This window comes from Globicephala melas, chromosome 20, assembly GCF_963455315.2.
Source record: "Globicephala melas chromosome 20, mGloMel1.2, whole genome shotgun sequence".
Taxonomy (NCBI): Eukaryota; Metazoa; Chordata; class Mammalia; order Artiodactyla; family Delphinidae; genus Globicephala; species Globicephala melas.
This window is the reverse complement of record NC_083333.1, coordinates 33,472,726-33,500,653: the sequence shown is the minus strand read 5'-3', so window position 1 is coordinate 33,500,653 and position 27,928 is coordinate 33,472,726. Positions and strand designations below refer to the sequence as shown.

At 45.8% G+C, this 27,928-nt stretch overlaps 1 protein-coding gene across 2 annotated transcripts in view; it reads right to left on the bottom strand.

Moving 5' to 3' along the window:
- Positions 1-27,928, bottom strand: part of FOXK2 (forkhead box K2) — a 69,457-nt gene that overhangs the window by 24,610 nt on the left and 16,919 nt on the right. For both annotated transcript variants that reach the window (XM_030843296.2, XM_060290206.2), the window contains exons 2-3: positions 2,828-3,022; positions 6-153 (exon numbers count right to left, since the gene is read on the bottom strand). In XM_030843296.2, coding sequence (XP_030699156.2) covers positions 6-153; positions 2,828-3,022 — 343 coding nt within the window. The remainder of the gene's footprint in view (positions 1-5; positions 154-2,827; positions 3,023-27,928) is intronic.

The following is a 27,928-nucleotide window of genomic DNA, read 5'->3' as shown; positions in this document are numbered from 1 at the left end:
TTTACCTTTGGGCTGTCTCCACCTGAAGCTTCCTTCTCATTTTCTGGCTGTGAGTTGTCGGCCATTAAATTGAGGTCAGATGGTATCACACGGCCCATTTTGTACCCTGAAGACCCTGCTCCCCGGGGGCTGGATGGACAGGAATTCGCAGCACTGTGGGCGAGAAAAGGTTGCTCCTATTAGTCTATGGTAAAACGTACATCACACTGTGTTTCAATAACTGACTCTTATTTCAAGGAAAACAAATTTTAAAAGTAAGAGAACTTCAGCATTTTCCATGGAAAAATGGACTCATTAACTCTGTGAAATTTAAGATCACCCTAAGAAATCAGGTATTTGCTTCCACATGTATCATCTTAGGAACTTACCAAGGACACAGAACCATGCATGATGGCTCCAGGGCTCAGCCTGGTAGAGGGACACAGACCACTGCTCTGCTCGCCCCCTCCCACCAGGGAGCTGAGGACAGGCTGCAACAAAGGACATGGCTTCCAGCTACACTGGAAAGGTCAGGGGGAGTCTGAAGAGAGGGGGACAGCAGCGAGGCTGAAGACAGGACGCACAAAGAGGGGAGGAGGCCGTGGATACAGACACGCAGGCTGTGACGGGCTCACAGGGAACACCCAGAAATCAGAAACAGGAACCTGTTTTCAAACATGCACTTTTTTTTTTCACAAGGTAGGGCTTGGCCATGATGCTGAGAATGTTCTGATTCTTGATCTCTGCTGATTAAGAGCCACATTCACTTGTGATAATTCACCAAGTTATGTATTTAACTTACTCTCCCTTTTCTGTACAGTATTATACTTCACAAAAGAGAACAAGCTACTGAAATGGAAGGATGCCAAGATAAGACTGTTTTAAAAATCCAGTAAGTTATAGGACAGTATGTATGGTTAGATCTCATTTATGTTTTGGATAAAAAAAAGTCAAGTATTGCAAATGTATAGAAAATTTCTGGAAAAAATACCTAAGAAACAGTAGTTACCTCCAAAAAACTGAACTGGAAAGGAGGGGCCCAGGAGGTGGAACAACGCACTATTACCTGGCACCCCCTGAACACTACTGGGCTCTCTACCATGAACATGCACCGTCAGTATATGCACTCACCCACGAAACAAGTGTTTACCGCATGCCAGGAACAACTCTTAAAGCACTGGGGAGAGAGGAACAAGACAGATGGCAGGACCACACTCTTGGAACTCCTGCTTAATGATTTAAAACTAGCTAACATAAATGAAGGGCCAATGTGGTGAGTGGCCCCACTGGCTGGGTGGTGGTGGGCTCCACCACGATGAGCTGTCTCAACAGTGGGGGTGCTCTGCTGCTCAGTGCTGGCGGTGGGATATGTAGAGGGGATGAGCAAGGAAAACAGCATGAAGATGGGGCAGGGGGTGAGGAGAGACTGCATCAGCTCCTGACCCAATCCCTAAAGTTTCCAACCACCTCCAGTTCCCTGAGCGCCCACAGAACTTCTGTCTCCACATGGCCAGGCAGTGTGTCAGTGATCTGACCCTAAGGCTGCTGCTTCCACTGTGGGCCGTTGTCCCACGTGGGTAAACACGGGCTTTCTCCTCTTCCTCTGTGAATTCTGTGCACTTTTCACACGGTGCTGAATAAAAATCGGGCCACCGGCTGCTGTCTTCTGCCTACCCACTGCCACACTTACCTGGTGCACAGGTAAGTGCACCTGGTCCATCTAGTCACATACAGACAAATTCAACCAAGTGGGAGAGACAGAGGCAGTATCCTCAGCAGAGCAGCCATGGCAGGGGGCAGAGAAGGGGCCCGGGAGCAGCTGCACTCACATAACACCAAGCAAGGGTACAGCCAGAGTCTACCCGACACTCCTTCCAGGCCTTTCCAGAAGGATACCTTTCTGTCCATGCTGGTTTTTAAGATAAGAAACAGAAGTGTCCGACTAAAAGCTACAACCCAGAGCTGCCTGTGTTCCCTCTGTGCCCTCCTTGCTCTGCTACATGTAGGGGTCAGTCCCAGTGGATGAGGCAAGGCCTTCTCTGCCTGCCAGCCATGCCCTGTGGACACACCTGGACAGTAGGAGCTTGGCTCTCAAGAGAAGTAAATGTGTTCCTTTTGCACCTAAGTCTAACATTACTCACATGGAAGAAGATGCCTGAATACATACTTCACTCTTCTAAGACCCAACAGAACACAGGAGGACCGACCATCTGACCCTAGGACAGGGTCACGCCTGCTGGTCCCAGGCAATTCCTGACCTGACCCTCAGCTACTGCCCCCTGAAAGCGCGGGTTATGCAGTGGAGAGCACGCCTTGAAGGCACCATCCTCCACTTCCTGAGGCTCCCAGTCTCTCTTAGGACATCAGGACAAACAAGTTTGTCACCTCACTGTGGTCAAACTCAGTAATCCAAAGTGTAAGTCATCAGAATTTGCATGAAATTGTAGGAAACCAAAAAACTCAAAATGCAACTGAAAACCCACCTCACATTTTAGACCAATAAGACAAATCATCTATCCTTTAAACTTACACTCAGATAAAAGAATCCCAAGTGAAAACAAGGAACATTTGTGAACTGTGTTTCATATGCAGGAAACTAAGAGCAAACAGTGCTCAGAAACTAAACAATATTTTAAGTGCCCTCAACATCTCCCTCTCCATGTAGGTCAGCCCCAGGGAAGGGAGAAGACGTTGCTGTGCGCTGCTGCCCACTACTGTGACGTACGATGGCTTCTGAATGTCCCAAGCAAGAGGCAAGGACTGAAATTTGGACAGGGTCATGTCCACCTTGGCACATGCACACCCTGACCCCACGGTGACCCCGTCTACCATGGAAGCTGCTGTGTACCTGATGGTTCCTGTGGGGGAGGGGAGGGGGCTGATGAGGTGGGCCATGGTGTCTGGAATGTTGATGGTCAGCGGCGAGATGTGAGCCTGCACGGGCTTCACGGGGGACTCGGGCGCTTCCTGTTTCTCCCTCTTCTCGCTGGACAGGGCAGTGAATGTGATCTTGATGTTTGTGCTCGGGAACCTGAACGTGCACCTAAAAAAGAAAAGCCAACTGTCAGCGCCCATCTGCCGATCGGTGGGCAGGATGCCCCATCCACAACAGGTCGCAGAGCCCGAGTGTCCCCAAACATACTGGAGCCTCGACTTGCATGGAAGAGTCGGAGAGAAGCCCATTTCAAGTTCACCTCACATGTTACAAGTCGATTAATGAGGGAAACACAAAGGAGGCATCACATGATTTAAAAACACTAGTAAGCAAAAACATCATTTAGACCAGCTCAACAAGAAAAAAAAAAAAACGGGAGAGGAGACTCAAAAAAGACTCAAATACCACTTAATCTACACTGGGTAAGGGTCTGGAGACAGGCTTGGGATCTGGAGATGTGCTCTTGGCACTGAGTAGGTGGAGGCCAGGCAGGAATGCTGCTAACCCCGCAGTGCATGGAAGGTCCCATCGCAAGAAGGAGGTGCCCCAGGCATGTCCCTCACCTGCTTACCTCTGATGACATCTCTTGCCCAGCCCTTCTCTCAGGTTCCTACTCTAGTCTGTCTGCAGCCAGTAGCCAGGGTGTTTCTAAAACAGCAAGATCTGCACGTGGCGTTCAAAGATACAAAAAGGCCAGCCTCTGTCTCTGCTGCCCTCGGGGCACAGCCCTTTCCTTCTCGAGGTCCTTCTCTCATGCTGTCCTCCCTCCACTTTAATACCCCAGAGGCCCCCACCCCACTGTGGGTCAGACCCCACATCCCTGCCTCTTGTCCGTTCCTCCTCTTGCTCACTACCCAGGGGTCCCCTCCCACCCCTCAGCTGCCTATCCGAGGGTTTCCTGACCGCCCCACACTCTGCCCTTGCTGCCACCTTGTTCTTCATTTCACTCCGGCCACATGATTCTGTTACCCCACTTTTGCTTGTTGTCACCCCAATAGGATACAACCTCCAGTAGAACAAAGCTCAGTTCACTGCTATAACCTGGAGACCAGAAGAGTCCCTGGTATATACAGAGAAGGCCCTCAGTACACACTTGTTGGAATTAATGAACAAGTACCCAGTTTCATACATTAAAAAGGTAATTAAAACAAGCAAATCACATGAATACAACGAATGGGAAGCCCACAATTGCAGCTGCCCCTTTGTCGCTAGCATGAGATCTGAATAATCAACTCCAGGCCTAGAAAAGAAAGGGATTAAGACCCCACTGGCCTTAATTTCTAGCACAATATATATAACAATTACAGGAGTAAGGAAGTTTCCTCCTTTTCCTCCCATTTGTAGTTCCCGAGCTCCTGTCCTCAGGCGATAGTCACTGTTCACCAGGAAGGCCAGGCTGTTAGAACAAGCATCGTCACCCAGCACGAGGGCATCCGATCCCGCAGAGCAGTTACCTCTCTGTGTCTGTTTCCTCATCCACAGAACAGATGACAGCATCTATCTCTGAGAGTACCATGAGGATTAATTCAAATATTTATCAAACACTCAAATGTTTATTAAAATGAAAAAACCACACTACCTTCAGCCCCACTGTAAGATGTCAATAATACTTGCTTTTCCTACAGTTGGACACTCACCATCCACTGTGTTGTTCGTTCCGTCATCACCTGGGAACTCACAGAAGCCCAGACTGAACCAGAGGAGCAGCACACCCACCTGCCTGTCCTCCACATGCCACGGAAGCAACAAAGCACTGTGCACAATTCCAACACGGGAATGTGAGAATGGGACTCCTCCCTCCCCCAAGGGGTACCTACATGTCTCCGGGGTTTATTTCTGCTTTCCACAAAATAGGACCACACCTTGCATGTTGGCCCTCAGTCTACACGTTCCCTCAGTGTCACCCACAGGGTCTGTTCGCAGACAGACCTCAGCGCAGGCTGAGCGCTGCCTTCAGGGCTAGCACCACCACATGGAGGACTTCCTTCCTTAGTATCCTATTCCCAAAGTTTCCAATTAAAGACAACAATCGTCTCCACGTCACAGGCGCCATCCATAAACCTCAGGCTCCAAGGGCACAGAGGGCATCTAAAGCAATGCAAGGCACTGTCAGGCCACCTGCTGACAGCCTCTGACCGACAGCATGTGAGACTGTCCCGGCCATCAGTGGACACTGCCACTAACCCCACCCCCTTGACAGGTGAAAATGGTATCTCTGTTTGCATCTAAGCATGAACTTCTCATAGGTGTATGAGCCATAAAACACATTTAAAAGCTACCCAGGTAGTCTGGTAACTTTCTGTTTTTCAATCTGAGTTATGATTACATGGGTGAGTTCCTATTAGTGAAAATTCATCGAGTTACACATGTATGAAACATACACTCTTCTGTGTATGTAGTATACTTCAGTAGAGAGGTTTTTTTTTTTAATTAAAAAAGCCATCTGTAGATGGATACAGAAATCGGTAAAATGTTGATAACATGCCAGGGGGTTCACAGAACATTTCCTATACTTTTGGGTTAACAATGGTGTATTTCTTTACCTGGGCAGCCATGTTATAATTATAACCGATTTTTCTATGTAGGTTACATTCGAAGCCAAATATATCAAAACAGTGTTTGAGTTCTCTATGGAGTTCCATTAGTGATGAAATCCTTGTTCCCCTTTAGGGAATGTGAATGGCCACTGCTTGACTTTTCTAAGCTAGAAATAAAAAACAGTGGGATAGGGACTTCCCTGGCGGTCCAGTGGTTACGACTCCATGCTTCTACTGCAGGGGGCCCAGGTTGGATCTCTGGTCAGGGAACTAAGGTCCCACAAGCCACACAACCAAAAAGAAAGAAAATAAATTAATAATGCAGGTAGGTAGCCCAGCCCACCCTACCCAACATGTTAAAAAAAAAACAGTGGGATAATTTTAATTAATTGTTTCACAAAAGTAAAAAGAGCAGCAAAACATTAAAACAGCAGACAAAGCAAGCTGAGTGTCAGATCTCTGTCTCCCCCACACCACCACCAAGAGGCTGTTACGTCTGGGCATGCTGGTCCTCGTTCCCATGAAGCACTTCAGGTCATGGAAAGGGTTTAAGAGCCTAAGATACTATACTGATTAGGGAAATTAAGAGCATGCTGCCCGGGTCTCACGCTGCTTCGTACCATCACAATACCTAACACCGTGTGCTCTTTAAAAATACTTTAACTGATCCTGAAAGATTTGTAATAAAGCTCAGTATAAAAACATGCATCTGTTTATGAGAACTCTGAGAAATATGACAAAATAACAGAGAAAAGGGAAAGATTTTAAAATGAACAATAAGAAAAACCAGACCGCAGAAAGCAGAACGGCAAACCCCTAAGCAAAACATGACCAGGTACTGAGCACCTCTGAGAAGCCGTGCAACTTGAGCCACAAGTCAAAACTGAAGCAACACAACAGCTGATGGCTTCAACCTTAGGCAAGGACCCTGACAAAAACTAAGCTTCTTTTACTTGAATAAACATTAACAATTTTAATATGGATTCAGAGTTGCAAATATCCTTTTCTTCACCTCTCTCTTAGTCTCCTATACTTGGTGACAGGCATTTTTCTTGGAATGGAAACTCTTACAAATGAGATATGCAAGCCAACGGCTTGGGTCTAGAGCTCTGAATTTTAGAGCTCTGAATTTTCAGATTCACAAAGAAGCTCTAAGGATTCTGAAGACCTGTTATTTATTTATTTATTTTTGGGGGGGTGGTGCTGCACTGGGTCTTCGCTGCTGCGCCCGGGCTTTCTTTAGTTGTGGCGAGCAGGGATCACTCTTCATTGCGGTGCGCGGGTTTCTCCTTGCGGTGGCCTCTCTTGTGGAGCACGGGCTCTAGGCATACAGGTTTCAGTAGCTGTGGCACACGGGCTTAGTTGCTCTGCGGCATGTGGGATCTTCCCAGACCAGGGCTCGAACCCGTGTCCCCTGCATTGGTAGGCGGATTCTTAACCACTGTGCCACCAGGGAAGTCCGTGAAGACCTGTTCTTTATGTATCAATACAAAGCCAGGCCTTACTGCAAATACTTCAACACTAACATCATACAGCTAGGCAGAAATAATAAGCACACTGAAATAAGCCTCCAACCAAACGGAAAGTCAAATTTAGTGATATCTCTATGCAAAGCAAGTTCAAACAATTAACAATTTAGGCAAACTATTCCCTACAACCAAGTCCAACTGGGCCACTTCAGAGGTGTAGGTGGCCTCAGGAAGAGGTTGGCTCCCATACCCTTTACCCCACAGAGGACGAGACAGGCAGGAACAGTGGTCTGGCCCCACAGCACCACTCGGAAAGGTGAGTGCAGCAGAGCAGCCTTCCACCTCAGCATCCACAGTGACGGCAGGCCCCGGGGGAGGAGAGCCATCATGTCCCCCAGCCTCCTGTCATCCTTCTCTGTCGTGGCACAGATTACTCAGACACACTTCCTGAGTTGGAAAAATCTCCCCACAAGTGGGCTCCATTTCTACCTACTTAAAACAACACGTCTGAATGCGATTCAGACAGTCATTGTTAGGATAACTCTGGAGTCCCTCAGTTTTTAAACAGTATTTTAGAAAGTTTAATGGGACAAGGCCTGCAGATGCCACCCGCATGGCCAGGGCACAACGCAGCAACAGTGTCCCTGCCGTGGGGCACCAAGAAGACACTGCCTCACTTTTGGATTTCCTGCTAAAAATAACAAACCCAGATCTCACCAAGAGGAAACATCAGACAAATATTCTACAAAACAACTGGCCTGTCCTCAAATATTCTACAAAACAATGGGACTTTCCTGGTGGTCCAGTGGTTAAGACTCCACTCTCCCAATGTAGGGGGCTTGGGTTCAATCCCTGGTCAGGGAACTAGATCCCACATGCCGCAACTAAGAGCCCACATGCTGCAAATAAAGATCCTGCATGCCGCTAAGACCGAGCGCAGCCAAATAAATATTAAAACAAACAAAAAAAACCCAACTTTCTCCAGCTCCCTAAATCTATGACCTGCTAACTTCCTATCTCACCCCCAGCAGATGACCCTACTTCTTTAAAAAAAACCAACCAAACAAAAATCAACACAGAAGACACAGAAAGGCCAAGGAACGGTCACAAATGAGAGTAAAGTTCAATGCATGTGTGATCTGACTCTAGAAAAAGGGCATCAGTAAAAGACTGCTAAGTCCAGTTAAGGCCGGTGGGTTAGGTCACAGTGTTGTATCAACGCTAATTTGCTTTGGTACCTGGGCTGTGGTTATGGAAGGAAATTTTTTAGGAAATACACATGGAAATATTTTAGAGGTAAAAATGCATCACGTATGCAGCTTCTCAAAAATTTCAGGGAAAAAACAGAGCAATGAAGCAAGTGTGGTAAATGTTAATATTTGGGGAATCTGGGAAAATGAGAATCTCTGTTCTATTTTTGCAACTTTTCTATAGGTCTGAGTAATTTCAAAGAAAAAGAAAAAAATTTGGAAACTTTCAAGATGTCCCATGCAAAGCTTGATGATCTAGGCTGTGCCACTCCAGGTGTTGCTGGGCCTGAGCCAGGCCAGGAACTGTGTCATGAGCCATGACAAGGTGAGCATAGACACAGAGTGTTTGGAAACCACTCACTCTTCTACTTGTTCAGAGTGGACCTTCTCCACAGACAATCTGAGAGCCCTGCTCTGGGACACACCCTCATCGTTATCTGTCTTCTATACATTTCAGAATCCCACCAAATTCCAAGGACAATCTTGTGGGACCCCTGACACAGTTATGAAATGTCACCTCACTGCAATTCTTATCAACTCCAGACCCTCCTCCAGAGTCTGTTTGTCCCTGATAGTCAGCCTCGGGCTAAGCAGGGAAGTACAACCCCAGTTCTGGAGTTCACAGGACAGGGTCATGGCCACATTCACACAAGTGACCCTGACACCTGTGCCCTCACATTCACCCAACACAGTTGATGTCTGTTAAACCTACACACCGTCCCATCACTGGGCTTCCAGATTGTGACCCAAGAAGCTGTGGTTTGTGGTGACACCATACTCTGTACTCTGGATTTCTTCTCTCCTGGGAAGATTTGTCCCATCCTACATATAACAATATTCACACAGAACAGTATCTCCCTACCATGTTCCTAGAGCACAGCACTGAGTGTCCTGACAGCCAGCATAGGCTGAACCCTGCTGTTCTACATACGGCCCAAGATCTCTGTGGCTCACAGCAAAGGTCTGGGTCCAGCTTCTACCATCCACCCACCCCATAAGTGGCTGCTTGTGGCTGCTCTGCTCCACTTTTCCCTCACTCTGGGGCCCAGGCTGATGCAGTGGCTCCAGTGAGGATACTGCTGGTTCCAAGGCAGAGAGAAAAGACAGAAGGAGCGAGTTCCGTGGCCACACCTGCGGTCAATGGGCAGAAGGGCTTATAGCGAGGACCCTCCCCACATACCACCACCTCCCTAGTGTTAGCAATCCCAAGGGATGTCTGGAAAATCATTTCAAGTCCTTTCAGCTATGCAACTGGCCACAGAGACATTAGCTGAGCAGCTGAACTGCTCTCCAAGGGAAGAAATGAGAGGCCAGTTACTCTGTCATTCACCTGTGACAGCTGACAAAGATAATCTAATAAGAAGAAGACAATCCGATCATTTAATCTCGGGATTGGCAAAGCAATGACTGTGTTAATAAAAATAACATGTCACACAGGGTGGACAGTGCTCTGAGGCCATCGATGACTTGCTATGAGCAGCAGTGATTGCCAAGGAGGAAGGCAACAGGATCTTCTGCATTTGAAGAACTGTGTGGACAGTTACATCCAAGACTGGATCGGGAGGTAAGGGGGGAAATGAGGAAACCAGTGAGGAGGCTTCCAAGGAGCCAGGGTGTGCAGTGCTCACACCACGTGAGGCAGTGAGGACAGAAAGAGGAGACGGGATCTGACTGGTATGGGAGATGGAAATAAACGGCCCTGATGACCCACCAATATGTGTGGGCACAGAAGGGAGAAGACCGCAGGACGACTGACTTCACATCTGGCTCGTGTGGCTAAGAACGCTGGTACCAATTACTGAGATGAGGATGGATGAGGAACAGGCTGGGGGGTGCAGTGGCTAAGTGGACACATGACCTCTGAGGTGCCCGTTACCCATAATCCCAGGGGGATGTCCAACCAGCCCCTCCTGAAACCTGAACAGACACACTCGGTGTTCTCTGCAGTGAGAGGGTACATTCGCCACATCACAGAGGAGAAAGAGCCTAAGAAACGCAACCAGCAGGTCTGGTGGAAGAGAACAGCCTTCAGGACTCAAGCAAGCATTACCCTGCAGGAGGACACACTACTGTGGGAGTTTAACAATGGGTTCTAGTACCAACTCAGTTATGATGTCAAGCCATGCCTCTTTTTTATCTTTTACAAAAATGGAAGAAAAATTCCTTTTCTTTCCAAACCCTGAGGCGAACTTAGCCAAGAAGGAACTTTAAATGGGCCTATATATACACTTTGATCATTCTCTTCTACTAGTTTCCTCTAGTTTTTGACAGAAATATCAAAACTTTTACTACAACCTTTAACGAATTGTAGCCCTTAATCAATCACATTTGTCAGTGACTCATAAATCACTCCCCCACCTGGGGCTGCCTTTTCTGTGGCTCCAAGAGCAACATGTCCACACCACCAGTCAGTCCTACCCACTGGTCACGCTGAGCTGCCACCACCATGGGTCTGAAAGGGCCACTTAGAGCCTGGCGGGTGCTCCCTTCGCCCCAGGAGAAGGTATGTGGAGGGGCAGCTCATCAGCTCAGGAGAGGGCTGCCCCTCAGAGGAGGTGTCTTTGGGAGGCCAGCAGCCACTTATTAAAGAGCACAAGTCACAGGTCAACAGCCTGACCCACTATAAGGCAGGTTAGGACAATGAAGACCATACTGGAAGGAGCCCGAAACCCTAAGTAGTTCACAATTTTCTCTGCTGCTCCTCTGCAGTAAACCTCAAGCAACACCTTACCTCAGCTTGACTTCTTACCCTAAAAAATGATAAAACATTCTATAAAACTCATGAAACACAATGGTGTTTATTAAAAGAGGCCACGTTACTATAGTTTTTGTTGGGTTTAGCATGAATTTCTTTTTTTTTTTTTTTTTGTGCGGTACGCGGGCCTCTCACTGTTGCGGAGCACAGGCTCCGGACGCACAGGCTCAGCGGCCATGGCTCACGGGCCCGGCCGCTCCACGGCATGTGGGATCTTCCCGGACAGGGGCACGAACCCGTGTCCCCTGCATCAGCAGGCAGACTCTCAACCACTGCGCCACCAGGGAAGCCCCGAATTTGCTTTTTATATATAATAAAGCTATTCCTTCTTTTTTAAATTTATTTTTTATTTTTGTCTGCATTGGGTCTTTGTTGCTGCGCGTGGGCTTTCTCTAGTTGCGGAGAGAGCGGGGGCTCCTCTTCGTTGCGGTGCACAGGCTTCTCATTGCAGTGGCTTCTCTTGTTGCAGAGCACAGGCTCCAGGCACGCACGCTTCAGTAGTTGCAGCACACAGGCAGCAGCTGCGGCACTCAGGTCCTAGAGTGCGTGGGCTTCAGTAGCTGCGGCGCATGGTATCAGTAGTTGGCACGCAGGCTTCAGCAGTTGTGGCTTGTGGGCTCTAAAGCAGGCTCAGTAGTTACGACGCATGGGCTTAGTTGCTCCATGGCATGTAGGATCTTCCTGGACCAGGGCTCGAACCCGTGTCCCCTGTATTGGCAGGAGGATTCTTAACCACTGCGCCACCAGGTAAGTCCCTAGCATGAACTTCTAACCAGAGCCTCAAAAGTCTGATTCAATAAGACACCTGTGGGGCTTCCCTGGTGGTGCAGTGGTTGAGAGTTTGCCTGCCAATGCAGGGGACACAGGTTCGTGCCCCGGTCCGGGAAGATCCCACATGCCGTGGAGTGGCTGGGCCTGTGAGCCATGGCCGCTGAGCCTGCGCATCCGGAACCTGTGCCCCGCAACGGGAGAGGCCACAACAGTGAGAGGCCTGCGTACCGCAAAAAAAAAAAACAAAAAAACAATAAGACACCTGCAACCTGGGCTCAGGCCCTGCGAGATTTATCTTTGAGTGAAGCACTTTCACTGCATGTTTAGCTTTGAGGTGACTTAGAAACTACACAGCACGTGAAACAAAGCTTTTCTGCGTGGACAGGGCCACTGCAGGCATGTGGCTAGTTAGTGAGTCGAACAGGCGTTGTGCTCAGAAGGGCCCAGATGAGGCTGAATGTTCCGTAGCCAGCACCCTGAAATCTCCTTCATCATTTTATCTGAGTCTGTGTCTTGTAAATGAGGTCCAATGGGTCAAAGGACCACAGCCTGGGGCGTGGAGGCTCAGTTCACACACATCTTGCCTCCCCCACCCCCTTCCCCTCCACGACCACCCACTGTCCAGGACGGGGCCTGGACAGGGGCACCTGGGAGAGTCTGCACTTGCCCCACGAGTACCCCTCCACCTAAGAAAGCTTGATATTAATAACAAAAATACCGCAGCAGGTTGAGAGAGAGAGACCACAAAAGAAATGAAAAGCTTTTTGCAGCTTCTTAAAAAAACGAGGTATAGTTGATGTACAATATTATATAAGTTTCCAGTGTACAACACAGCGATTCACAATTTTTAAAGGTTATGTTCCATTTATAGATATAAAATATTGGCTATATTCCCTTTGTTGTACAATATATCCTTGGAGATTTTTGCAGCATTCTTAATCCACACTTTCATTTTGCACTGGACCTGGCCCTGTATCCTAAGACTAGTAGGAAATGGTGCATTTCCATAGGCAGATCTGCTTTTGTACCCACAGACCACGAAGCCTTGATTCCAGAAACATTCCTGACCCAATTTAGAGAGCTGGTGTTGGGTTTTCCAGCAACACATGTGACCAGCAGCTTCACAACTGCTTCTGAGGTTTTTCTTTGGCTTGGAGAAGAATTTTGTCTGTTGGCCACTTACTGCACTGCAATTCCATTAATGAAGGTACTGGAAAGAGCTGCCTTATCTACTACTTTGCGTGGCAATTTGCTGTTGGGGGAAAGGCTGACTCAGAGAAGCACACTCATTAAAAATCCTGATGCCAGGCTGAGGGTGAAGGCAGTACTGGATATTAGTGTAGTCAATGTGATGCTTTGTGCTTCCAGCAGTCTTGAGCCCTCTCTCGCCTGGATCACAAGCCACCACACCCACGGCTCTGGGTGCAGATGGCTGGGTGGGCCCTCCGTCCATGTCACTGACGGTAGCAGCAAACAGTTAATCGTGCTGAGCATACAGTAGGTGCTCAGAGAGAAGCGACTACCCCTTTGAGGTGGGACTACTCCTGAGATTACCCCAAACTTGCCAAAATAACATTCACATGAAACCAAAGCAGGCTCTCCAACAGACACCTGACTCAGACTGAACTCACAAGCAAAGCTGTGGGGCAGGGCCTGGGCTCCCTCCTTCCTCTCCCCAGTTCACAGCAATTCCTTCTGCCAATGCAGAAGAGCAGTAGCCTCCAAATATTTTTGATTGTACACTTTTAAGTGAAAAATTAAGCAGGAGTCAACATATGGCTAATATATTATCAAGAAATGAAAAGGCAAGGGACAGAATCGGAGAAATATTCATAATACACATAGCTCACAGATGACTTGTGTTCAGGATATACAAAGAATTCTTAAAATTCAATAAGAACACAACCCATTAAAAATGGTCAAAGAGACCTTCACTAAAGTAGTACAGAAATGGCTAACAAGCACATGAAAATATGCTCAGCATCATTGGTCATCAGTGAAATGCAAGTCAGAACCACAATAAGATACCACTGCACACCCACAGAATGGCTAATATGAAAAAACTGACAAAACCAAGTGCTGATGAGGTCACAGAGCAACTAGAACTCTCCCACACTGCTGGCGGGAATATAAAAGGGTGGGACTGCTTTGGGAAAGTCTGTTGGCTTCTTGGTAAAGCCACTCCACTCTTAGGCATTTGACAAAGAGAAATGAGAGCATCTGTCCACACAGGCTCCTTCATGAATGTTCACAGCAGCAGGATGCATAACAATTCAACCTGGAAATGGCCCAGGTGTCCAGCAACAGGTGAATGGATCAACCAATGATGTTAAGTCCATGCAAGAAGATATTTCTCAACTACCACTCAACAATCACAAAGGAAAAAACTGGGGGCTTCCCTGGTGGCACAGTGGTTAAGAATCCGCCTGCCAATGCAGGGGACACAGGTTTGAGTCCTGGTCCAGGAGGATCCCACATGCAGCAGAGCAGGTAGGCCCGTGTGCCACAACTGCTGGGCCTGCGTTCTGGAGCCCGCGAGCCACAACTACTGAGCCCATGTGCCACAACTACAGAAGCCCGCATGCCTAGAGCCCATGCTCTGCAGCAAGAGAGGCCACCCACCTTAATGAGAGGCCTGCACACCACAGCGAGGAGTGGCCCCCACTCGCTGCAACTAAAAAGAGAGCCCACACGCATCAGCAAGGACCCAGTGCAGCCAAAAATAAATAAATAAAGTTGCAAAACCAAAACAGAACCCAAAAAAAGTGCCCAAACAAGCAACATGGATGAATCTCAAAAACATGTTAATCAAAAAAAGCCAAACTGAAGAGTACACACTGCATGATTCAATTCTTAAGAAATCCTAGAAAAGACAGAACTAGTCTACAGTGATGAAAAGCAGATCAGTGACTGCCTAGGACTTTCAGTTTAGTGAAGAGGGGTAAAAGGGCAGGAAAGAGATTCTGGGAGGGAGAAATGTTCTATTATCTTGATTGAAGTTTTGGTTACATAAATATATGCATCCGTCAAAACTCTTTGAAAGGTACCCTTAAAATAGCTTTTTTTTAAAAAAATTATTTTATTTATTTTTGGTTGCATTGGGTTTTCGTTGCTGCGGGTGGGCTTTCTCTAGTTGCGGCGAGCGGGGGCCCCTCCTTGCTGCAGTGCGTGGGCTTCTCATTGCGGTGGCTTCTCTTGTTGTGGAGCACGGGCTCTAGGCACGCGGGCTTCAGCAGTTGTGGCTCGCGGGCTCCAGAGCGCAGCCTCAGCAGTTGTGGCGCACGCACTTAGCTGCTCCGCGGCATGTGGGATTCTCACAGACCAGGGCCCGAACCCATGTACCCTGCGTTGGCAGGCAGGTTCTTAACCACTGCACCACCAGGGAAGCCCCAAAATAGCTTTGTTTTATCCTATGTAAAGTATACCTCAAAAAATGTTTTTTAAAAGAAAAGATTAATGTGGCAACAACACATTCACATATGTATAAATTATATTACTGTACTACACATTATAAAACATAAAAATAGCAACCAAACAGGACGAGAAAAACAATCAGAAGTATATCTTCTTCCAAAATTCTAAAAGATCATCTTGATCTCTTTCTGGGGTACACACACACACTCTGGAGACTAATGTACTAGAGAAAACATCACTTTTGTTTTCCCTGGGAGGTTCCAAACACAAGGAATATAATGTCTAGAATTGTGGAATTTTTTTGTTATATTGAGATATAACATGATATAAGTTTAAGATAATGTAAGGTAATGATAAATGCATATAGTGCAGACTGATTAGCACACTAAGGTTAGTTAACACCATCAACTCAATAGTTACAGTCTGTGTGTGTGTGTGTGTGTGTGTGTGTGTGTGTGTGTGTGTGTGTGTGTGTGTGTGTGTGTGTGTGTATGCAGAACTTTTAAGATTTACTGTCTTACCAACTTTCAAATTTACAATACAGTATTGTTATCTACAGGCACCATGTTGTACATTACATCCCCAGGACCTATTCATCTTACAGCTGGAAGTTTGTAATTTTGACCCTCCCCGCTTCACCCACTTCCTCCATCCTAGGATTGTGTTTTTTAAACCATTGATAAGGCTACCAATTACACAGCAGTAAGAGACATGACTGCATCAAGTTCCTTATTAAATGGACAGTTGCTACATATGTTCGACAATGGAGTAAGGCACTCCATTCTTGAGGCAGTTTATAAAAAGATAATTTCCACTTTATGGGTAGGAAAACAAAAGCATAACCCATGAGGTCTGCTCTCTGAATCGGCAGTTCTGATGCAGCGTCACCCTCCACACTGATGTATTGCCGATGCTGAATACCGGCAGATGCATTTAGACTTCTCACTTATTAGGTCAGCTGCACACAAGAGGTGTTCATTTGCTCAATCTGCAGGAAAGTCTTTTCAAAATACTACGCTGAATGGCCAATATGCACAGGAAAAGATCAACGTCATTAGTCATGAGACAAATGCAAATTAGAACCACAGTACAATACCACAACATACCCATTAGAAAACCTAAAATGAAAAAGAGAAAATGCCAATGTGACGAAGCTGTGAAGACACCTGAACTCTATCTTACACAGTGTCAAAGAAGTGTAAATGCAGAAAGTGTTTTCCAAAGTGGTTGTACCTATGAAAGCCGAACATATGTACATCCTGCGAGCCACTGGAGCTTATCTAACAGAAACGTGCACGTGCTTGTCAAAACACAGCTACCAGAATCTCAATCAAGTGTTCAACTAAAAAAGTCTTCCACTTAAAAAAAAAATCTGTAAGACTCATAGCAGCATTATCCATTATAATAGCCCCAAATAAAACTACCTAAATGTCCATCTATGGCAAAATATCAAACTGCACTATACTCACATTATTCAATACTTTACAGCAATGAGAATGAATGATCCACAGCCAAGTACAGAAATATGGGCTAATCTCAAAAACATTTTACTCAGTGAAAAGCCAGCACCACCCTCTGAAGTACGTTCTGTATAACTCCATGTATACGAAATCAAAAGCAAACACTCTACACAGTTTAGAACTCGGGATAGTGGTTCTGTGGCTAGGAGGGACACATGGCGGGCTTCTGTGCGCTGACAAGGCAATGTTTCTTAACTGGGGGCAGGTTACACCGTGGGTTCTCATTAAGCTTTATACTTAGGATCTATATTGAGCTTTTCTGTATGTAGATTATACTAAAGACAAAAATAAGAACAAATTGTAGACGGTGACAAGACTAGAGACCAACTAAGAAAGTACTCCAGAAGGCCAGGTGAAAAATCGCTAAGTCAAGAGCTATGCAGCAGGAAGGTAAGGGAAAGATCTGAGAAATGTTCAAGTGGAATGAAGGGGACAGATAAATAACTATGAATTCAGAGAAGCAGAGCAGACTGGGGACAGTGTGAGCCCTGGTCCTTGATAGACATCAGCTCACAGGAGGAAAGGAGGATACTTGAGCAGAGAGAAACAGCAGGACTGCAGACTCTGGGCTGGAGGACAGCCACCTATCAGCATCTTACTCTTCATATCCCACCACAATGACTTGCCTTAAAGGCCTCTACCTTATACAGGCCCACAACCCCTTGTTCACAAATTCCAAAAAGCAAATAGCTCCAAAAAACCTGATCTGAAATGATTTGCAGCCAATTCTGATCTGAACTGAGAAAGAGCTAATTCTAGCCTTTAATTATCCCACTTAGAAAATTCATGTGTTTTGTAACAGAAATTCTAATGTGTTGGATTACAGGGTGCTGGGAATTTGAAACAATATACAGTACACACACTGTACTACTTTTCTAAAATCCAAACTACTCTGATTCTGAAATACGTCTGGCTCCTTAGGTTCCGGGTGAGATCTGTGTATGCCTGCTGGGTTAGAAATGGTACCATTTCCTTAAGAATTTCTCCAGAAATAATTCTGATTGTTGAAGGGGAAATCAGATGGCTTACTTCAAAAAAAAAAAAAAAAAATCCATTAAGCTACTGTCCAGAGTAGAATATCAATTAGTATTTTTGTTGCTGTCATTAACAGGCAATAAATGTGCATGGCACAAAATTTAAAAGCCATGAAATAGTAAAAACAGCAAGACTCCCTCTCACCGCACCAGTTTCTAGTGACAGCTCTCAAAGTAGAACCCAGAACTATTCAAACAAACAAGTAAACAAGCAAAGAGAAGCCTGCCTCAAGAGGCAAAGGCCCTGGGTTCCAAGCAGACCAGCAGTGTCTGCCTCTCTGCTCACTGTCATTTCTTCAACTCCCCCCTTGTGGTGCCTCCCCACACCCCAGAGTAGCTCACAAAGTCCCTTAAAAGAAGTGTTCATCAGTGTGCAAAAAGGTTGTCTCACCTACTGCCTCGCTGGTAACATGATTCACTTGTGAATCATGTTTGACCCTCAATAATTTGATTAGCCTCCACAAATGACCAAATTGCAATGTGTTTTTCTTTTTTAAAAAGACATTTCATCAGAAAATTCTGGCACAGGCTACAGCATGGATGAATCTTGAAGATATTATGCTGAGTGAAATAAGTCAGACACAAAAGGACAAACACTGTGAGATTCTATATGAAGTCCCTAGAGGAGTCAAATTCATAGAGACAGAGAGTAGACTGGTGGTGGCTGGGCCAGGGGAGGGGAGGGAATAGTGTCTAATGGGCACAGAGTTTCAGTTTTACCAGAAGAAAAGTGTTTTGGAGGTGGTGGTGTTGCACAGCAGTGTGAATGTGCTTAATGTCACCGAACTGTACACCCTAAAGATGGTTCAGATAGTACATTTTATGTTATGCGTATTTTACCACAACTTAAGAAAAAAATTTTAAGAGCACTTACAATTGTGTCAGAACATAGTAAGCACTCAATAAATCTTTATTGTTTCTTTATTTTTCAAAGACATTTCACTGAAAGTATTTGAAGACAAGCCTGACTGGGAGAAAATATTTCCAAAAGACATACCTGATAAAGGGGTGTTATCCAAATCACACAAAGAACTCTTAAAACTGGACTAGAAAACAAATAACCTGATTTAAAAATGAGCAAAAGGGCTTCCCTGGTGGCGCAGTGGTTAAGAATCCATCTGCCAATGCAGGGGACACGGGTTCAAGCCCTGCTCCAGGAAGATCCCACATGCCGCAGAGCAACTAAGCCCGTGTGCCTCAACTACCGAGCCTGCGCTCTAGAGCTCACGAGCCACAACTACTGAGCCCGAGTGCCACAACTACTTAAGTCTGCACACCTAGAGCCTATGCTCTGTAACAAGAGAAGCCACCCAATGAGAAGCCCGCGCACTGCAACAAAGAGTATCCCCCACTTGCCGCAACTAGAGAAAGCCCGTGTGCAGCAACGAAGACCCAATGCAGCCAAAAATAAAAATAAATAAATTTATTAAAATAAATAAAAATGAGCAAAAGAGCCGAACAGACAACTCACCAATAAAGATATACACATGGCAAATGAATATAAGAAAAGATGTTCCACATAATATGTTAATCAAGGAAATGCAAATTAAGACAATAATGAGATACAACCATGCAGAATGGTAAAAATCCAAAACAGTGGCAACACCAAATGTTGAGAAGGGTATGGAACAATAGGAACTCTTGTTCATTGCTGGTGGGAATGCAAAATGGTTCAGCCATTTTGGAAGACAATTTGTCAGTTTCTTATAAAACTAAACATACTCTTACCATATGATCCAGCACATAAACTGTGGTCCATCCAGACAATCCAATATTATCAAGTACTAAAAAGAAAGGCGCTATCAAGCCTTGAAAAGACAGGAGGAACCTTACCTGCACATTACTAAGTGAAGGAAGCTAATCAGACAAGGCTACATATTTGTGTGATTCCAATTCTGTGACATCCTGAAAAAGGCAAAACTATGGAGACAGTAAAAAGATCAGTGGTTGCCAGGGGTGGGGTTGGAAGAGGGAGGGATAAGTAAGTGGAGCACAGAGGATTTTAAGGGCAGTGAAACTACTCTGTATGGTACCATAATACGGTGGATACATGTAAATATACACTTGTCTAAACCTACAGAATGTTGAAAACCAAGAGTGAGCCGTATTGCAAACTATGGACTTTGCGTGATTATGACCTGTGGATGCAGGTTCATTGACTGTACAAATATCCCACTCTGTGGCGGATATTGATAGTAGGGTAGGCTGTGTGTGTGGAGGCAGGGGGTGTATGGGAAATTTCTGGACTTTCCATTCAACCGTGCTATGAACCTAAAACTGCTCTAAAAATATATTACCCCCCTACCAAAAAAAAAAAGACATCTCAAAATATTATTGATAGCATGTCCAGTTTTTAGTTAATAATTCCAAATAGTTGAGGGGGAAAACAGATTTAGAAAATACTGAGCCCCCCACACGGGAAATGACCTCTGACTTGTGGCCCCTCTGGAGACAAGCCAAAAAGGCCTTGCTACACAGTCAGACACAGGCGTATCCACACAGGCAACATTACGCCTTCTAATCAGCTCAGGAAGTTGAACCAATTCCATATCTCCTTCTCATGTAAATAACCTAAAACAGTAGCCAAAGGCAGGCCATTTTAAAAGAAACAGAGAAAAACAAACCCACACAACACAGCAAGCACCACCTGCACACTGGCTGACCAACCCCTAGTTAATGCAGCTCTAACCGCCCCCCGACCCCGGCCAGGCTCCTTCTCTATGTCTCAGCCTTCCCACCTCCTGAGCCCACAGGAGCTTTAAGACACAATGTAGTTTAAATAGTAAGTTAAGCATAATAAAACCATTTATGAGAAGTTTGCCAAAAGTTTTGTTTTGAGTGTCATATCTGGTTGTCACGCAAGTTGTCAATTTTTAATATACAGATTTAATAAATTAAAAATTTAAATCATTAGACATTCAGAATCTGTAACTACTTTTTGAAATCCCAACTCCATAAAATTGCTTACTTCAGGAGTACTTTTTTGATGATTTCTTCCACACATGCTCTCCTCCCTCCCTCTGTGAGAGAGGCTGGCCTAATGCACACCTCCGCCCAGAGGACGGCCTGTTGGTGGAGCCAGAGACCAACGCACTCCAGTGTGGACCCACCGCCCCAGAAGGTGGCAAGTCAGTCCTCCAAGGGGGCCGCTGCACTCCAGCCTACACAGTATTAACAAATGAAAAGGCTTCCCACTCTGCAAGCCCAGGTGCCAAGTGCCAGGAAAGCCACCCACTGCTCACCTATCCATATGTGTGCCCTCCGCCATCACTCTTGACAAACTACTTGGGAAAAAAACCTCAGAAAATGAGTATTCAATGAAACCTATGATGTTTCTCCTCTAAACCTCTTCTTAATGTGACAAATGACACAAATAAAGTAAATGGTACTAGGTCCAAAATTATTAATTATTTTACTGAACTACTGTTACTGTTGTCTTTTCTTCACTTCTATATATAAGCAAAAAAAATTTTAATGTTTGATTCTTTGTAGTTCATCTCAATGTAACTAAATTAAAAATTTTAACATTTAAATTTACATCCAATTAATAAGTTGTCCTAGCTGTAGATGCAAATTTAAAATACTAGTAATTTCAAATAAACCAAATTTAAATATAAATATTTGACCTAAAAGTCAGTCAGCTTTACAGCTGTAAAAGCTTCAATACTCTTTCATTTCTCCCTCCCACACTCACATCAAGTTTTCAACTTCAAAAAGAAATCCTACCACCTCCCAGTTTTAAAAAAATTTTCTATCTCACCAGAAAACAAACCAGAAAAGGAAAGAAAATAAGATTCTCAAGGACTCATCATCACTGCCTGGGCTGGGTGGTCTGTAAGCCCCTCCTCAGTGTGGTAGGGGGACAAGTCCTTCACTGGGCTGCCCATGGCTGAGCATGGCTGGAGGAGGTATCTTAAGTTTGGATGGGGGTTTCTACTCCATATAAAAAGAGCAAAACACTTTGCTCTTTTATTTTATACCACAACACAATACACAGAGGAGCCCCTAGCAGCAGTCCAGAGGGCAGCTTTCCACCATTCATATGTCACAGACAACAAAAGGACCACAAGAGGATTCTGGGAGAATGAAGAGAACTGCTAGGATGGTAGAATCAGGGTGATCTTTCCTTTTGCAAAATGAACTCAATGGTGCTACATGTCACTTTTAATAAACAGAAAGAACATTTAAAAACAGAAATGTGCATCTGACACAGGAACAGCAATTCTAAGAATCTACTAATTCAAAATTCAATCACAGTATTGTTCATAGCAAAAACAGTTAATCTAAATGTTGAACCACAAGGGATGATAAGGTAATTCACAGCACGTCCAACAGAAGGAAGCTCATGCAGCATGTTTTAAGAGTTAACACCATGAAAAAAAGTAACTGAGTGAAAAGAGGAGACAAAAATCCTATCTATAAAGGGAGCCTCTACTATTTAAAAAACAAATTTAAACCTATTCATTGAATAATGCACATATGTTTTGTGCCAACAGTGGCTATCTACGGATGGTGAGATTACAGGTAATTTTTCCTAACCCCTTTAATGGTTCCAAATGTTCTATTGCAAGCATTATGTTATATTATTTTAAAATTTACAATATTTCAAAATAAACTTAATTTGATCTTTTAAACTCTAGCCCACAGCCCCACTCAGCTGTGTGCTGGAGGTCCGCCCTCAAACACATGCCCAGAGCATGACGCACGAAGAGCCTTCTGCAGCAACTGCTAAGTTTTATATGCTTTTTCCTGGAGAGTGCTTTTTAACCTCAGGTGCCTATCAGAAGCTGCTGGAGAGGTTTTCCAAAGTATACACACACACACACATCCCTCCCACTGTCCCCTCCGCCAGTCTCTGCAGGGAAAGGGAGGGTCCAAGCACCATTTTTCAAAAGACCCCCATATGACGGTAATGCGTACCCCTGGTAAAGAGCCAAAGGTGGGAACGAACAAAGTTGGACATTTGGCACCACCTCACAGCCCATCCCAGTAAGGGGCTGAGTCAACTAGGGCTCCCGCTTCGCCTGCAGAGCAGGGCTTACTCAGGTTCTAAGCACCAAGTAGGGCCAACACATCACCAAAATGATAGTAATGAGGCCAGTGAGGGGTGCGAGGCAGAGGGAGGGAGCAAAGGCGGCGGCCGGGGAGCATAAGGGCTGAGAATCCCGAACCTGGGCAGGGCACTCTGACCACAGGCCCCACAAGTCTGAGAGACAAGCTCAGCTTCCACTGCACATCCTATCTGCTCCCCAAATGCTATGTTTTTGGCTGATGTCAAAATTGGAAAGGCCAAAGAAACCTGTGCCTTAATAATAAATCCTGGGGATTTACCAGTGCCTCAAATTCAACAGGTCCAAAACGAAATCCAGCCACTCCCCATCGGTTAGGGCAACACTAAGGTGTAGGTTTACTCCTGGGACCTCCCCGCCCCCGCAGCATGTGCTGCCCTCTGACAGGACCCGGTCCTGTTGAGGTGCTGGTCTCAGCACCCTGTCCACTACAGCCTGTGGCCCACGCAGAACCAACCAGTATGCTTCCACCTCTTCTCATGTTTTGAAACAGGTGACCTCCTGGGAGCACCAGGCTAGATCCTTCCCCTCCCTTCAGCCAGGAGGGAACTCAGGTCCATGGGAAAGCAGGAAGAGCCTAAGGACATCACCACCGAGAAAGACACAGGAGACAGTGGGGAATGGAGACATCACAGGCCCTGAGTAGCACCTGAGACCACCTCAGTCCCTCCTCCTCCATAGTGGAGCTTCTGCTTCAACTAGCTTGAATTCCAGCACTCCGCAGGTCAAAGGGGACCCAGGACAAGAAATACACAGAACAAAGAAAGGACAGTGAAAACTATAGGACAAAAAAACCAAACCAAAACAAAAAAAACTATAGGACAATACCAGAAAAACCACCAGACTAGAACATTAATGCCAGAAGGAAAAACATAAAGGGCATATACGTAAGCCAGAAGATCTGTGTTATCCTCTTGGACAGGGCTTAGCACCTGCTCTGTCTCCCATGTGCTCAGACTAGTCAATGGCAGCAGCCAGAACCATTAACTAGAGCCTAGACGTCTGTCTGCCTGATGCCCACACCCCCCTCACTCCCGCGAGCTGCACCATACAGTATCCCTGCTCCCTCCCTCCTTGCAAGAGCACCTATAGTTGCCAGCTTACCCACATGCTCTTGCAGTCAGGTAGAGCCATGAATTCCAGTGCTAAGCAAGAAGATGCACAGGAAGTGCCTGGGACTCCAGGAAGTGCTCACCCTGCTGCCTGGAATGCAGAGGTAATGCTGGAATGCTGGCCATCAAACACTACAAAGACAAGAGCCATAGTAAATTCATATTTTTAAAATGAGAGAGAGGGACTTCCCTGGTGGCGGAGTGGTTAAGAATCCACCTGCCAATGCAGGGGACATGGGCTCGAGCCCTGGTCTGGGAAGATCCCACATGCTGAGGAGCCACTCGGCTACTGAAGCCCCGTGCGCCACAACTACTGAAACCCTCTTCCCTAGAGCCCGTGCTCCGCAACAAGAGAAGCCATGGCAACGAGAAGCCCGCACACTGCAACGAAGAGTAGCCCCTGCTCGCCGCAACTAGAGAAAGTCCACGCACAGCAACAAAGACCCAACGCAGCCACCCCACCACAAAAAATAAATTAAAATAAAAAAATAAAATGAAAGAGAAATACACTTCCATGGGTACAAAATCTCTCATCCATAATTCTGAAATCACCAAAGTCTGGGTTTTTTTGTTATTCATTTGGCCACAGAGCCTGATCTGAAAGCGGCAATGTACATGTTTCTCTGCAGAAACAGGATATGACTGAGGGGTAGCACTGCCCAGCCTTTGCAGGAGACCCCAGGAGCTGATTCATACTTAAGCACTGGGTCACCCTTCTACAATCCCAAAGCATTCGGAATTCCAAAAGATTTCTGCCCCGCAGGCCTGTGCAAGGATCTTTTTAAGGCGCTGCTAGCTTCTGTCTAGTCACGAGCAGCAAAACCTAGGCCTGGCTCTGCATCCATCTCCAGGCCCCCTCTTCTCAAGTGCAGCACCTAACCCTAATCCCCCACCCCCACCCCACCGCTGTGTAGTCATGATCGTCCTGCTCAGACCACCAGAGCTCCCTGGCTGACGAAGGACAAACTCCTGGGCAGGCAGGGTACTCCCTAGCCTCAGGCCCCATGCCCATCAGTCCACACACGGAGCTTTCTAGACTGTGCCTTACTCCAACTACCCCCAGCCTCCCTGTCCCCACATGCTCCCTCCCACCAAGGCAGGGCCACATCTTCTTGGCCCTCGCATCATAGCCCTGCCTGAAGAAGCTCAACTGCTGGGCCCTCGAAAAGCCAAGGAGTTTCCTCGTGGATTCTTGTTTATTGTGAGGGAGAGACTTGAGATCAGAGAGAGGCAACATTTACTATAGTTTAAAGTACTGGGGACTTCCCTGGTGGCACAGTGGTTGGGAATGTGCCTGCCAATGCAGGGGACACGCGTTCCATCCCTGGTCCGGGAGTATCCCACATGCTGTGGAGTGGCTGTGCCGCAACTACTGAGCCTGTGCTCTGGAGCCCACGAGCCACAGCTGCTGAGGCCCGTGTGCCTGGAGCCCGTGCTCTGCAACGGGAGAAGCCCCAGTGGTGAGAGGCCCCCGCACCACCAATGAGGCGTAGCCCCCACTCGCCGCAACTAGAGAAAGCCCGCGCGCAGCAATGAAGACCCAAAGCAGCCAAAAATTAATTAATTTATTGATTGATTAATTAATAAAACTGCCCATGCTCAAGCTCCAGTCCAGGCTAACTAAATCAGAGTTTCTAGGGGTGAGGCTTGAGTATCAGTGTTTTAAAACAAAAAAAGTACTGACCTCTCTAAACTGGAGGTGCCCTGAGGCCCTGCCCCTGCTTTGCTCCCCATCTGAAGCCCCCTGGGCCCACCCCAACCAGAGAAAGGGCAGGTACCCAGACACCTAAAAAAGGCACAGTTACTACACGGAAGGAGAAGAGTGACCTTGAACTGTCCAAAGTACAGATGCCAACAACAGACAGGATGGTCTGGGGCAAAATCAGGAAAAGTAATCCCTCTTTCCTTTCAAACATGAAAAGAAAGCTTTCTTTGCCTATGTCCACAGATAAAAACTTTAACACAAGCCCAACAAATAAACAATTTATTTTTGATGAATCGGATTTTCCTTGCTAGCAATCAGAAAGTTAGATCTAAAGAATAAAATCCCCATCAGACTGCCCTATGAAGGCAATGCAAACAGAACACAGAAATTTCAACACGTGGGGGCCATGTAACATTTATGCCAATAACTGACTTCATGTTACTTCCTATTCCTCCTTTAGAGCAGGAGGGCAATCCTCACATCGCTGAGAATTGGAGATTATTTTTAAAATACTCATTCCTAAGAGCTGAAAAGCAGTGACATCATCTACTGATGGGCACAGATGCCACAATCTGTGGACACAGCCTATTCTACGAACAAGACACACATAGCATTTCAAAGCGAGACTAAATGTTCTTCCATGTCAAAAGAGTATTACAAAATAAGCAAATATTCACCTATATCATCACAGGTCTTCAGCCTATTATATGACATACACAGGCCACTTCACAGTCACAAGGCAGGTCTAGAAGCCACAGGGAGTGCAGTTCACTTGCTGCAGAATATGAATAACTAATATGCCTAAAGAACACATTAATCTAAATCAGACTAGTCAACTTTTAGATGCAACAGTTTCATATTAAACAGAAACATATGCTCATTACAGTAATTTTTTAAAAAAGGAAAACAGCAATGTCAACCCATGATGCCCTTTTTTTTGCGGTTCGCAGGCCTCTCACTGTTGTGGCCTCTCAATGTTATGCCCATTTGAAGATAAGCATTCGTACCATCTTAATGCTGTTTTAAAGGCAGATATGCATCAAGTATGCCACACACATACACATACACGATGGAATTACACCACACACTGTTCTTTAACTTTTCCTGCTGAATACGAGACTTCCTTTCTATGTGAATAAACACACTTCAATGACTATATAGTATTTCCCTGGCCATGAGTAATTTACATATCTAAATGCAAAAAACAGATTAGAGAAATCAGTGCTATTAAAAAGCTTATTTTATTATTAGAGAAATGAAAATCAAAACTACAATGAGGTATCACCTCACACCAGTCAGAATGGCCATCATCAAAAAGTCTACAAATGGACTTCTCTGGTGGCACAGTGGTTAAGAATCCGCCTGCCAATGCAGGGGACACAGGTTCGAGCCCTGGTCCGGGAAGATCCCACATGCCGCAGAGCATCTAAGCCTGTGCGCTACAACTACTGCAACCCGCGTGCCTAGAGCCTGTGCTCTGCAACAAAAAGAAGCCACTGCAATGAGAAGCCCACGCACCACAACAAAGAGTAGCCCCCGCTTGCCGCAACTAGAGAAAGCCCACGCACAGCCACGAAGACCCAACGCAGCCAAAAAATACATTAAAAAAAAAAAAGTCTACAAATGATAAATGCTGGAGAGGATGTGGAGAAAAGGGAACCCTCCTACACTGTTGGTGGGAATGTATATCGGTGCAGCCACTATGGAGAAGAGTATGGAGGTTCCTTAAAAAACTGAAAATAGAGTTATCATATTATTTGGCAATCCCACTCTGGATCCTACGGGGCATATATCTGGAGAAAACTCTAATTCGAAAAGATACATGCAGCTTAATGTTCACTGCAGCACTATTTACAATAGCCAAGACATGGAAGCAACCACTGACAGATGAACGGATAAAGAAGATGTGGTATATGTATACGATGGAATATTACTCAGCCATAAAAAAGAATGAAACCTGGCCATTTACAGCAACATGGATGGACCTAGATATTATCATACTAAGTGAAGTAAGTCAGAGAAAGACAAATATCGTAACACTTATATGTGGAATCTAAAAATTATGCAAATGAACTTATTCACAAAACACAGACTCACAGACATAAAGAACAAACTTATGAAAAAAAAAAGAACAAACTTATGGTTACCAAAGGGGAAAAGGGTTGGGGAGGGATAAATTAGGAGCTTGGGATTAACAGATACACACTACTATATATGAATAACAAGGTCCAACTGCATGGCACAGGGAACTAGATTCAGTATCTTTTTTTTTTTTTTTTTTTTGGTGCGGTACGCGGGCCTCTCACTGTTGTGGCCTCACCCGTTACGGAGCACAGGCTCTGGACACGCAGGCTCAGCAGCCATGGCTCACGGGCCTA